The sequence below is a fragment of the Rousettus aegyptiacus genome, unplaced genomic scaffold (genome assembly GCF_014176215.1).
Source record: "Rousettus aegyptiacus isolate mRouAeg1 unplaced genomic scaffold, mRouAeg1.p scaffold_m13_p_13, whole genome shotgun sequence".
In the NCBI taxonomy this organism is placed as follows: domain Eukaryota; kingdom Metazoa; phylum Chordata; class Mammalia; order Chiroptera; family Pteropodidae; genus Rousettus; species Rousettus aegyptiacus.
In genome coordinates, this window is record NW_023416288.1 from 7,812,224 (window position 1) to 7,825,830 (window position 13,607).

Below are 13,607 nucleotides of genomic sequence, written 5' to 3' on the forward strand. Positions count from 1 at the left end.
CCACTTTATAATTTGTCATTGTGTTAGAAATCAATAGTTGTTAGAGGGGAGTTTATATGACTATTACTGTTTATAGAGCTCTTGATCCTTTGATGTTAATTGTTTTTAATCCTCACAGCAATGTTCCACCTAAAGTATTAGTCCCATTTTAGTGATGAGTCTCATTTTAGTATTAGTATTAGTCTCATTTTAGCAATGAGGATATTGAGTTTCAAAGATATTAAATGAAATGCTCTAGGTTCAATAAGTAACTGAGCTAGGTCTTGAACCATGGCTACCCTCCAACGCCCATCTTTTCTATAGGAAGGGGTTTATTAACCATGAGACAGAGTCTCATGCTATCTGATGATGCTCAGTGTACCTCTCTGAACTTCTCCACAGAGAAAAATGCAAAAGGAAAAACAAATCAGGTGAACTACTTATTGAAAATTATATTCTAGGTCCTTTCTATTTCCATCATACTTCCTTAGTTTCTGTCCACATTATTTCTGACCTAGACCATTGCAACTGTTGATTCAATTCAGCAAATATTTATGAACTCTGTCTATGCGAGCACTGGAAATAGAGCTAGCAACACTGGAATGAAGAGATTCAATTCCTGCTTTTAGAGAAAGGAGGGCATAACATATTAGGCTATGATAGATGCTATACCAGGGTTATACTTTTCAAAATGTGCCATAGAAGGAAAGAAGAGAGAAAGAGTAATGCTGAACTGGGTGTAAAGGTTTTAAAGGGGTATCATTGGAGCTGGAACTTGAAGGATAAGTTAGAGATTTTGACAGGTAAAAGCATAAGGAAAGAATATCTCAACAGAAAACAGAGCATGAACAGAAAAATGGGGGTAAGACAATGCAGGATTTATTTGGGGAACAGTGCCTAGAGGGGATAGAGAATTATTATCTGATGAAACCACAGAGGCTTCTAGAGTTGGTCTGTCAGCATGCTTTAGTCTCCAGATGGGCATAGAGATATAAGTATACAAATCTCAGAGCCAGATTACCAGGGTTCAAATTCTGACTTTATCTTTTACTAGCTGTTTGAACTTGAGACATTGATTTAGCCTCTGTGCTTCAATATTTTTTTTAAATCTGTGAATGGTGATGATAATATTTGTTTTGAATAACAAAATTTAAGTAACAAAAAAACATTTGGAATAGTGCCTGGCACATAATATATACACACAAGGTTAGACCTTGGATTATTTCATTGCATTTTGGGTTCCGATCATCAGTACAAACCTCTGAAGTGAACAAGGCATTCGTCCTGCACAGAGCTGAGTACAGGTCATTACCATAGTAGACATCCATGGAAGGTTTGGGGAACGAGACTTGAGTGAAATTCAATACCATGGATGTTTTCTTTTTATTGTTTAACTCTATTTCAAAATTATTTGCTGATATAATGTTAAATAAAAATAAATAAGGTCACTAACATTACGCAGAATATAACACCACTTTGTTCATATACATATATGTCATATAATAAAAAATAAAATGCTGGAAGAACATAACCCCAATGTTTAAGTTACTATGTTTGAGATGGTATAATTTATGTTATTTACTTACTTAACTCCAATACAGCATTTACTGTGTGCTAGGTACTACTCTAAGCTCTCTGCAAATGTTAATTCATTAATGCTCTTAACCGAGTAAGGTGAGTATTATAAGTATGCACGTGATACACATACAGATACTAAAATACAGAGAGATTAAGTTTTCAGGGTCAAAGAGTTAATAAGAGATTGTTTTTCTGTTGCTTTCTACACGCTTTCTAGGCCTCAAAGATTTCTGTGTTAAGAATATATTAATTATATAATTTTAAAATAGGTGTTTTAAAAATATATCCCAGAACATGAGGGTTTTAAATATTGACTCTTCATGGTCCATACTATGCAATAGGAAAAAATACCACTTATTTTTTTCTTATCGACCTACATTTTTCTGCCCTGGGGAATGAATCAAGATATTTTCATAAGTGTATTACTAAAGAAAATATATTTAGGATCCTCTGGTTACAGAAATAGAGAAACTGATATTTTACAATCAATAAATCAAGTCTGACATTGTATGCTTCTAATGCATATGTCTAAATATATATAATCCTGTTTAATTTTTTAATGAACTCTTACAGTATTTACTTAGCAAAATCATTATGCCCTATCACATTGGATATGTTTAACAGCATGTGCTATTGTTTTATCTCAATTTATTTAGAATATGAAAATATTAACATTTAGAAATAAACAGAGCATGTAAGAATGTGAATACATAGGGGCAGAAAAGGAAATTGGAGTAGGTTATACTCTCTTTAGATGAGGTAGAAAATTAATCATATCCCTACCATGGTCATTTATTTTCTTTATAAACATTAGATTATTACAGATTACCTGGGGTCAAATTTTAAATTATGTTGAATTATTTTCTAATAATCGTTATTTCATAACTTTAAATTTTGATGTAAGTAGAATATCTTAAGGAATAAGGGATGCTTAATTCTGGGTTTTATTTTTTCTTTCAATTGTTACAACAGCATGGATTTTAGTTGTCACTAGTTTGTTTGGCTTAGTTGATGATTAATACAATACTTAAAAGCACACATTTTTAATTTAACCAAAATGTACTTCTAAAATATGTACATAATAAATTTACTACAAAATTATTAATCTAAGGGCATTTATAAACTCGACACCCATGGTGTGGATCCACCAACCTCTGACAATCACTTGGAGTAGATTCCTGTGCTTGTTTACTTCCATCTTCATTTTTCAGATCTTATTTTAATTTTATGAAGTAGCTAAAAAAGATCTGGATCCTAGGGATACCGATACATAGTACAATGTATTTCCAATAATGAGGGGAGAGTTATAGTTAAAAATGTAGTAAAATAAGTGCTAGAATGTTTCAGGTGCAAACACAGAGCGAGGGGCAGCTCACTCCATCCTAGGTGGGGGAGGCGAAACTCCAGGGAAGTGACACCTGCACTATCTCTTCCTTTCTTCCTTCCTTCCTTCCTTCCTTCCTTCCTTCAGTAAGGAAGTGACGGAAGGAATAAGGCCGGATGGAAGGACGCTGTATGCACTAAGGACACGACGGAAGACTTCCATTACCAAAGTCCTCCACTTCCGACCTCCCTAATCAATTTGACTTTGTTCTTTCCTTCCTTCCTTCCTCCCTTTCTCCCTTCCTCCTTTCCTCCCTTTCTCTCTTCCTTCCTCCCTCTCTCCCTTCTTCCTTCCTTCCTTTCTTTCAATTAATTTCAAGTATACAGTATGTTGGTTAGACATTTATAGTTTCTAAAATAATCTCCGTAATTACTCCTTCTCTCCTCTGGTCTCTTGAAAGGATGTATGGGTGATTCCCAGGCTAAAAAGATGGGGAGATAATTAAACAACAAGAGAATTACATGTAGCATATACCAAAGGCTGAAAAGGGAAAGATATCAGCACCATTGAAATGAAGAGAAAGATCAACATATGACATCATAGATGCTACCATGTCTATCAAGCCTTTCCTAAATATCCCAGCTGCCATTGTGCTTTTTCTGCCTTGTATATGCATCCTTAGCATTTACTATATTCTTCCTAGTGAGGTGGCATGTTTTATTGGCTAAGGGTGCAGGATCTAGAGCCATATGTGCCAAGGTAAGACAGTGGCCCCCCATGTGCTAGCAGTGCAGTTTTGGGTGAGTTCCTCATTCTCTTAATGATTCAGTTTCTTTATCTTAAAAATGTGGATAATAACAATAACATCCATCTTGTAGGATTGTATTGAGGATTAAAACAAGGCACTTAGAACGGTGCCTGGCCCATTCTATCAAATGTTGGCTATTGTTATTTGATAATTATTGCATATATGTCTTATCATCTCTGGTATATTGTTAAGATTTCTGAAGGTAGAGACTCCATCTTATTCATCTCTGGTTTCTTCGCAATAACCGACTGATTTGTGCCAATTAAAATATTTATTTCCAATATTTTTAATAATGAAACATGAAGTGATTAGATGATATGTATTCCAACAAATTTGAGAGAATCTTTAATATTTCATTTTATTGAAAATTATAATAAAATGTTGTTCTATAAAATTTCTAAAGGCCTATTTTTTAGCTTCATTTTTCTACCACTGACCTTTTTCCTGCAGCCTGATTAAAGGACACTTCTCTGTAAGTATCTCATCTGTATAAAATGAGATGGATTTGTCAAGCATTCTTTACTCTTGCATGGACAGAACATGTGTTTGAAAAAGTTAGTTTGAATATTATCTCCCAGGACTCAATGATGTTGCGTATGCTAGAATAGAACCTTCCACCAGTTACATATGCTGTGTATACTAACTGACTGCATAGTAGAATTTAAAGATATCTATGAATATTACAGCATGACAAACTACGAGAAAACATAAGCGTGTATCAAAGATTTCATCTAATGACTTTTAATTATAAGAAAGCAAATGGCAGAACATTTTTATTTTGCCAAAGGGAGAAAGAAATCAAATGACTTGGCTAAGATTCTTTAGAAAATCAACAGCAATTTTTGGATCAAGAATGTGTGAAGGTATCCAAATCCTACATATTCTGCCTGTGGTAGTTTGTATGAATGGAAAATGAAAATCTTTTTGAACAAAAAAAACAATTAAATCCAGTAATTATAGCTACAGGATATTATTGTGGCAAAAAAGCAAATCATGATGAGATACACATTAGTGGAATAATCTCTACATTAGAGAATGAAAGAAAATAGCTTAATTTATGCACAATAATAGTTCTGGAGGACAAAAAATAAAAAAAAACATATTCTACATTATACTGGATTCTACTATCAGTTCCCTAGAAGGCAACTGTAATGTATTCTTTTGAATCTTTCTTTCACATTTTTCTGGAATTTTCCCTCTAAATTGTGATCCAGAAGATCCTGTGGGTAGTGAATATGCTCCTCCTGCAAGCTTCTTCTGCCCATTTTTAATTTGTCTTATAAGGTGAATTATGAAACTGAAAATATTAGACCCAGAGCTGAGTCCCCTGTGGTGAGCCCCCTTGCCAAAAATACCCTCCAGTGAGATCTGGAGATTCTGCAGTCCAGAGTCTTCTGTGGCCCCAGCTTTGAGCCTCACCTTTTCAAGAACCTTATACCTGGGACTGTTAAGAGTCAACAAAAATAAAAATTTCATGTCTACACTTTCTCCTTCCACAAAGATTAGTTTTTTTCTTTGTTTGAACCAACCTGATGAATCTCTGAAATACTCACTACAAAGGCTCAGTGCATAAGCTTCTCTCCTGAAATCAGCATTTCTTACCTGTACACTTATAAAGTATGTAATCACCGTTTTGATACCAAGTCCAGGCTGTTATTTGTTATAACTCTACCTAATTGTGTGTGTGTATGTGTACATTTACTAGTTTTACTACCTAATCACCATATTTCAATTTCATACCTGCATTAGCATGCATTTCCATGCTTATTTGATTAATGTTGACTTCTACAATCAGATAATAAAGTTAATGAGAGCCAAAGATGTCTCTTTTGGCACAAAATTATGTCTCTAGCAATTAACGCTATGCCAGATGCATTAATAGATACTCGCTCAATATTTGTTTGAAAGAAAGAATGAATAAATAGACCTCTTTACTAAATTATTTTTGTAACAGAGGGTGATTTTGAGACTTGGATCCATTATATTATTTTTTATGATTTGAGATAAGAAGGTGAAATGACATATAGGGTTCATTATAAATGTTGAATGACTTACGCACATTAAAGATCTGCTCCATGTATTCTCTTATAATATTGAAGAATAATCTGTCAGTTTCAGCAAGTGGTTTGCAGAAATCAATATAGTGTTATTACTCTATAATGAATTCTACCTAAAGGAGCACAATTTGTAGAAGTGTTGCACACTGAAAATTTATTGATATTTATATCTGCCTCAAATTTTGTTTCTATGGTTATTTTTAATTAACAAAGATACTAGTCATCACAGGTGATTTATCCTCTGGAATGTGCCAGCTAACCACAACCCTTTCGCTGAGAATCTTCCTTTGGAAAAGCCCAAATGGTATCTGGGAGTTGATCCAGATACTTGCATTATCATTATTTCAACAGCCTGCTGAGAATTCCATAGGTTGGATCCACTTGGAACAGGGGTTATTACTGAAATCCATCATAAAAAGTGTCACAGGGTGCAATAATGAAAGCAAGGCAGGAAAATTTTACCCTGTCAGGAATTCCTAAATTACAATGTTTAAGAGTTCCAATCTCTTTGCATTTACATTTTTTACCATGTGTCCAGCAGAGGATTTAAAACACCAACACCCGTTGTCTCACTCTTGGCTGCACTCAAGGTACATGGATTCGAAGACCAAATATTTAAGTTTTGATTTTTTTTTTTTAAGCACTCACTGTGGGATCTTTGCCAGCCATTTTGCACTCTTCGACTTTGATTGTAGATGCTGGCCAGAAAACCTGCTCAGAAAAGAAAATAATGATTGTATAAATCTCACTCGTATATGTGACAGCTCAATGTTCTTCATTTACTTTATGCTAACAGATTTCTTCAAGATATTTCTATGTTTATATTTCAGAATTCTTTCATCTTTCCTCTTATGAACTTAAATTAATAAAAATTTTATTATTTTATTCTAAAAATCACATTTTTCTTCTTTCCATCAATTTTTCTTTTAACAAAAGCCTTTCAATAATATGTGCCTATTCACTAATGGTGTATTAACATAAGGCCATTATTATAAGGTGCATGATATAATGTATATTTCCTTCTTTTTGTTTTATAGTACATTTTTCCCAACTGCTTATATCACAATGAATTTACATTTACTTTGCTATCTCATTTTAATATTATTTTTGGTAAACCACACAACCAAGCTGGTAGATTTACTTAAAATGGGCCTCTATGTATGCCAACTGTTAAAATAACTTGGATAAAATCCAAAAGATTCTCTCTCTGAAATACTATACTATCATTCTGAGTCATCATAGCTTGGATCAGATCTGGTGGTGGTGGTTTTTTTTTTTTTTTTTTTTTAATTGTCCATTGCTTATTGTTAATGTAATAAGTTTAAAAATCTCTTTGCTGTAATAAATTTATAATTAATCTACTTTTATTTCTTTACTCCAATGAAGCTAAATTTATATCCTTGTTGTGAAACAGAATGATAAATATAAGGCACATTTGTTCAAAGAATTTTACATTTAATAATCGTGTTCCTTTCAAGGCCTTTTTGGAATACACACAGATGACAAGGCAGTTCTTCCTTTAATCTGACCATTTTTTCATGCTATTCTCCATGCTTCTCTTTATCCCTTTCTATATATGTATACACAGTGAGTATTTTCTCATATAGTTTCAGGTTTTAGATTATTAAAAACTGTGAAACAAGAAAGGGAGAATTGAATTGATTATATTTTCAGCACACGAAATAAGTACTAACTTCCTATTATTAACATGGGCCTGGATTTTCTATTGTTCTAATGAAATACATAAGTTTTTCATTGTATTTGAAATTTATATATATAAAAAAAAAGCACCTAGGGAGGTCAACATTGCTCTCATAAAAGTAATAAACTTACACTCAAAGGTTCTTGACTTATATTGTTAATATTCAGGGAAAGAATGTGATCTTTGCTGCCCACATATATCCGGTCCTGGTCTTCATCCATTAATAATATCCTGTAGTCTAAAGGGTGGTGGGATAGGCTGAAGTATTCAGAGGTCTTGGTTTCTCGAAGCTCTAAAATAGTGAAGAGCACGAATGAAAATAAAGTATCTTTATTCTACGATTCTATTATTTTAATGAAAATTGACTTATAGAAATATTTACCAAAAAAGTAAAGATACAGTTTCCTTCTACAATAATAAATTAATTTTAAAATAGAGTGTGTCAGTGGATATTTTTATTTATTGCTTCTATGTTGAATTAAAATATAAATTAAAAAATTCGACATTGAAGTATATAATGATACTATTTGATTACAAAATTATTCACATTTTGCAAGAATCTCACTTCAGTTTTATCCCTTAACTGCCATCAGTTCAAAATTAGTTAAAACAGATCAACCAAAAAATATAGTAAATGAGCAAAGTGAACAACAAAAAAACCCCAACAAATCAACAATGACAGGGTACATATCTTCCTAGTCACTCTTAGTGTTTTATTATTGGACTCAATACATCATTTTAGTATTGTATTTCCTACTGTAGACATTTACCTTACTTCTTCAATATAATGCTAATAAGTTTAATATATTTTTTTAATAAATTACTTGAAAAGAAACCTATTTTTACCATCATACCTCATTGAGAACACAATGTTGTTTAAATGACGTATGCTTATGTATATATCAAAAGAAAAAAATACAAATTTTCAGATGTTCTGAATTTTTGGATTTTAGGGATCAGTGACTCATGTTCATTTAACTTCTTTTACATTAAATGGCTGCTTGTATAGATGAACTTTAAAGAAAATAAATGTACCATGACAATGCAAATGTCAATAACAATTATAGCAGATTTAATATTCTTTCTAGTCAAAATGTTCTTTTGAACAATTTAAGACTTTTCCATTCAAATAGTTCAGGTTTTCTTTGTTCCATTGATTAAACTCTACAAAAGAGTCTGCTTTCAGGGATTACTGTTTCAATGATGAACTATTTCTAAATTTTCATTCAATGACTCACAAATACATTTCTAGAAATTCTGATTAGGCTTTGATTTTACTTAAACCAAAAATGGAAATTATAAAAATTATTATAGAAAGCCATTAATTATATTCTGTGAGCACTTGGGTCATATATATGAAGTTAGAGAAGTCACACATTAAACCCATTTTCTGGGCACACCAGTTCTGAATGTTTGCCATAATATCCTTCAAGTTGTTTTATATCTAGCCAATAACCTGAAAATGAAATGAGAATATTATTGCAATTATGAAACCATCTTGCGGTGTCTAACTTCCCGTGACATTGAACAAGTTACTTAGTCTCTCTTTGCCTTAATTTTCTCATTTGTAAAAAGCGATAACAGTAATTTCTACCAAGAGTTCCCATGGAAATTAATTGATTTGATACCTATAAATATTTGAAATGAGTGGCAGAGAAAGTATTCAACAAATTCTAATAATTACTATTGTTAGTATTATCACATTTTAGTCATACTATAAGGGTATGTGGAATTAGATAAAATACATATTTTCTTATTTTCTTTTTTTAAATTCAAGGAGCCGGATCCCTAAAATTACTAACATATGATCTTAAAACATAGGCTCTAATATTCTTTCCCCATGACAATAAAGTGCAGGACTTTTTATATGAAAAAAAGCATGAAGAAGTTACAAAAATATTTCAGAAGAATCTTGAGAAGCTGATCGAGAAGATACAAGAACATAAGACATTGAAAGATCATTTACACGTGACACTAGAGGCCAGATCTTTGGAAATAGGGGATTTGAGAACCTGAGCACTGGGCAGCGTGCTAGGCTAGTTAGAAAAAGCCTCACTAGGCATCATAGAGAAGCAATGCAGTTGACAGAGGCAGTGCCACTGGCCTAGAAATGGAAACAGCTTCCTTCAGAAGAGCAAGAAAACATGGCGGGATGTCATCAGAAAAAATGTCAGCCCCTGCTAGAGAAGAGGTTAGGGGGAAAAAAATCCAAGAGCTCAGAACATAAGAGAGCACATAGAATCCACAGTCACTCAAGGAATGATGAAGACAGAGGCTGCCTTGATTTTGTCTAAAATCTAGGATGTTTTGTCAAGCTTCTTTTTTCATCCTGTGGAGGCGATCCATAGTTATAGAACTTTTTCTGTAAAACATCAAGAGTAAGGTATAGCCTATGGTACAGACTAGATCTTCAATAAATAACTCTCCAGTAAAATACATATACCAAAGATGTAAATGTGACTAAGTTCATGGCCCCTGGGGATCAATCACTGGAGTCTGAATCCCGGCTCTGCCATTTCAATTCTATAGGTATTTGGCAAGCGCCTTTATCCTTCTGTACTCCAGTGTCTTGATCTGTAAAGTTAGGATAATAACAGCACTTACTTAGAAGGAGTGTTGTGAAGTTTGATTGTTGATACACATCAAGTGCTGAAAAGTGTCTATCCTATAGTGACACAGGTTACATGGGTTACCTATTATTATGACTTGGGACAAGACATCAAGCTTCAGCCAGCAAAATAAGAACAATTCTTTACATAGAGAAAAAATATGGAGGACTAAATTTCCTGATTTACATGTATTAAACATTTAATATTTAACCTTCCATATATAGAATATTCTACTCAAATTATTTGAGTAGGAGAGTAAAATACTAAGACAGTTTTTAAGGATTTTTTTTTTTTGAGTGGGCAGGATGATTTTGAGACTGGAAAACTAAAATATGCTATTCTAGATATGTTAATAAAAACCTGATATGCTAGAAATGAAAAGAAATTGTTGATATGAAGAACACTTAAAGATTTGGAATGATTTTGTATGGAGTTGGTTTTGAGGTAAAAGGAAACTATAAATGCTACTCCCTCCCCAAATTGTAAACTAAGAGAAATGAACATGTCTTTGCACTTTTGGGGGATTGCTGTTATTATTGAGTGTTGGTAGATTAAATTCAAATCAAGGCTGACATGTCCCATGAACATACAAAATTGGATAATCAATTTGTCTTTAGAAATATCATCTGCAGGTAGACATTTTCAATTCTTCTCATGAATTATGTGAAACTCTGAGAATAAGTAGATAGTTCTGAGGATGAGTAAATCTGAAGTGAAAAGCAAAGCACAGAGGTGAATTGATTATTAGATCCAAAAACAGGAGCTTTGGAATTGAAACTGAAAGTGTGTCATGGTTTATAGGCAACAGAGTGATATCACGGAGAGATTACAGAATTGGACTCATACATTCTGAGTTGAAATCCCAGCTTCACTACTTACTAAGTGTGTAATTTTAAGAGAGCTATATCACTTCTCCCAGTTTTGATTCCTCATGTATAAATTGGTTATACTAATACACAACTCAAAGGATGTTCTGCCACCAGCACACGATAGAGGCTCAATGTGTCCCCCTTTCAGCAGGAGACTCTAACAAGTATTTTCCTTTTCTTCCTTGTTGGCGGAGCTGGTCTATGCTAACCATAGTGGACCCATCCTCCTAGCCAGTGAGTGGTTTTAATGTGACTAGTTCTGATCAATGAAATTTAAAAAGAAATTCTGCAAGAATATTGGAAGAGGTTTCTTGGGTCTTAAAAACTGGCACAAAAAATAGGTAATTTATTTTTCTGTCTTTGGACATTGGTATGTGAACATATATACTTGTAGCAGTTGCAGCTACAAGAAAATTGCTAGCTGAGAATGACAAGCAGAAATTAAGAGAAAAAAAGCTGAGTTCTTTAAGAAATCAGTTAATGTCTGAACTAACCAAAGAACTGCTCTATAGTAACTGAACTGCTTCTGTTACATAATACTTTAAAAAAATCCTTGCAATTTTTAGGCACTTGAATTGAAGTTTTCATTTCCTATTGTTGAAACCCTGATTAACTAATAGATCTTTGGAGTGTTCATAATCCCTAACAACTACATTCTTACCCTTTCTATCATGGTTTGTTTAGTTTGAGTATTTTTTCAAATATTTTTTTCCCTTTCCCCCTTTCCTCCTAATTTATAATAAAATAAAACCAAGAGTGTTATCTTAGCTGGGGAAATAGCCTCAAATGAATTTTACTTACATGTAACAAAAAATGGCAGTCCTCCTCTTTACCTGTTTCATCAGAAAAGAATCAATTTCTTACATTAATTCAAATACCAAAGGGAGTATTAACTGCATTAACTTAAGACCTTTCTGGTCCAAGGATTTTAACTATTTTTCTGAGCCATAAAGCTATCTTCAAATTTAATTACCTTTAACTCATTGACAGTTGACAGCTGTTAACCAAGGAAGATTTACTTTAGAATCTTGTTAGAAGCCTAGTAACGAAGCTATTTTGTTAAAATGCTATTTAAATTGCTTTGTTAGTCATAATTGAACTTTGGGGCTTGGGAAAAAAACAAACAAACATTTTATTTTTAGAATAAAGAGATGAGTTCAAAGCATTGAGGATTTTTATCTATAAAAAGAATAACTAAATATCCATCGTTTTGGTTTAATGTAGATCCAACTTAAATCAATGAATAATTCAATTATTTGGCCACAGTTAGAGAAAATGACTGATTTAATGATGTGGCTACAGCAGGGGAAGGAAATCACAATTACTGTTTTGTCATCTAAAGAAGTGAAAGAGTGGCACTGTTCCACAGTCCTTTAAATTTTAATGATGTCATCCTTTTTACATCATTGGAGGTACAACTAGATGTGTTGTTTCTCAAGACAAACTCGACTGAATGAGAAGAAACTTTGGCTAAGACTATGTGGTATTAGAGAATGCAATGACCCCATAAAGGGCAGTGTAGGTCTCTAAGTCTCTGGGAAAATCTCCTGGGAAACAGTATTAAATACACACACACACACACATTGCATGCTTTTATCCTAAAACTACATTATTGTAAGTTCTATCATAAAAACTGACTGTAATGCTTTCCATGCCAATATTCCCTGAGAGAACTTGCAGTACAATATGCTTACCTGAAATTCATGTATTGACATGGACCTTTCTTTGTAATATAAACAATTGTGAGTCTTGAGAATTTAACCAAGGATGGGAGAACAAAACATTCCCCAAAAAATGTAAACCCTAGCAATATAAGCTTCTGGGTCCATCTGAATATAGTCAATATATTGTTGTAGCAATTACAACATAGTTTAATATGCAGTAATACATTCTGTCTGTAAATAACACTCTATTCCTAACTAACACTTGAAAACTAACAAGTCAATAAGAACTCATTTGTGTGCCCATAAATGTGATTTTGTTGGAGAAGGGTGGAGAGTCTAGGGTTTTCTTTTATGAGTAATATATGTCTGTTAAACTTCTAAAAAGGGGAACTTATTTACTCAGAATACTAAGTTATCTTTGGCCTTTATAAATTTCAAAAATAGACAAAAGATTACAATCAACTCCCAGAGGTCTCTCTATTAGAAACATATATAAAAGGATTACTTATTAATTATATTTAAAGTTGATGGTGTGCTATTAATTTATGTATTCAATACATATTTGTTGAACTCTTATCACAGCAGGCTAGACACTTTGCCCAAATAAAAGGACATATAAAGATATTGTGACTTTATGACAATTCCAAATCTTACCTGACATGTTAGCCATGCATCACTTAACGATGGAGATAGGTGCTGAAAAATGAGTTTTTAGGTGATTTTGTCATTGTGCAAACTTCACAGAGTGCACTTACATGAACCTAGGTGGTACAGCCTCCCTCACTTATTAGCTATACGGTATAGCCTGTTGCTCCTAGGTTACAAATCTGTACAGCACGTTACTATAGGCAAATGCAACATGATAGTATTTGCGAATCAAAACAGAAAAGGTACAGTAAAAGTGGTCCAAGCCCAGGTACAAGCAATATGGGTGCAAGAGAAGAGCCGCAGAGGGAAATGCCCTAGGAAGGAGAGTAGATATCAGCTGGAGGAACAGAGAAAGGGAGAAAGAGAGAA

General features: G+C 33.2%; 1 protein-coding gene across 1 annotated transcript in view; it reads right to left on the reverse strand.

Moving 5' to 3' along the window:
- SEMA3C (semaphorin 3C) overlaps window positions 1–13,607 on the reverse strand; it is a 156,042-nt gene that overhangs the window by 71,059 nt on the left and 71,376 nt on the right. Inside the window, exons 3-4 of the mRNA XM_036230299.1 lie at window positions 7,580–7,740; window positions 6,395–6,457 (exon numbers count right to left, since the gene is read on the reverse strand). Of these exons, the coding sequence (XP_036086192.1) occupies window positions 6,395–6,457; window positions 7,580–7,740 (224 nt within the window). The remainder of the gene's footprint in view (window positions 1–6,394; window positions 6,458–7,579; window positions 7,741–13,607) is intronic.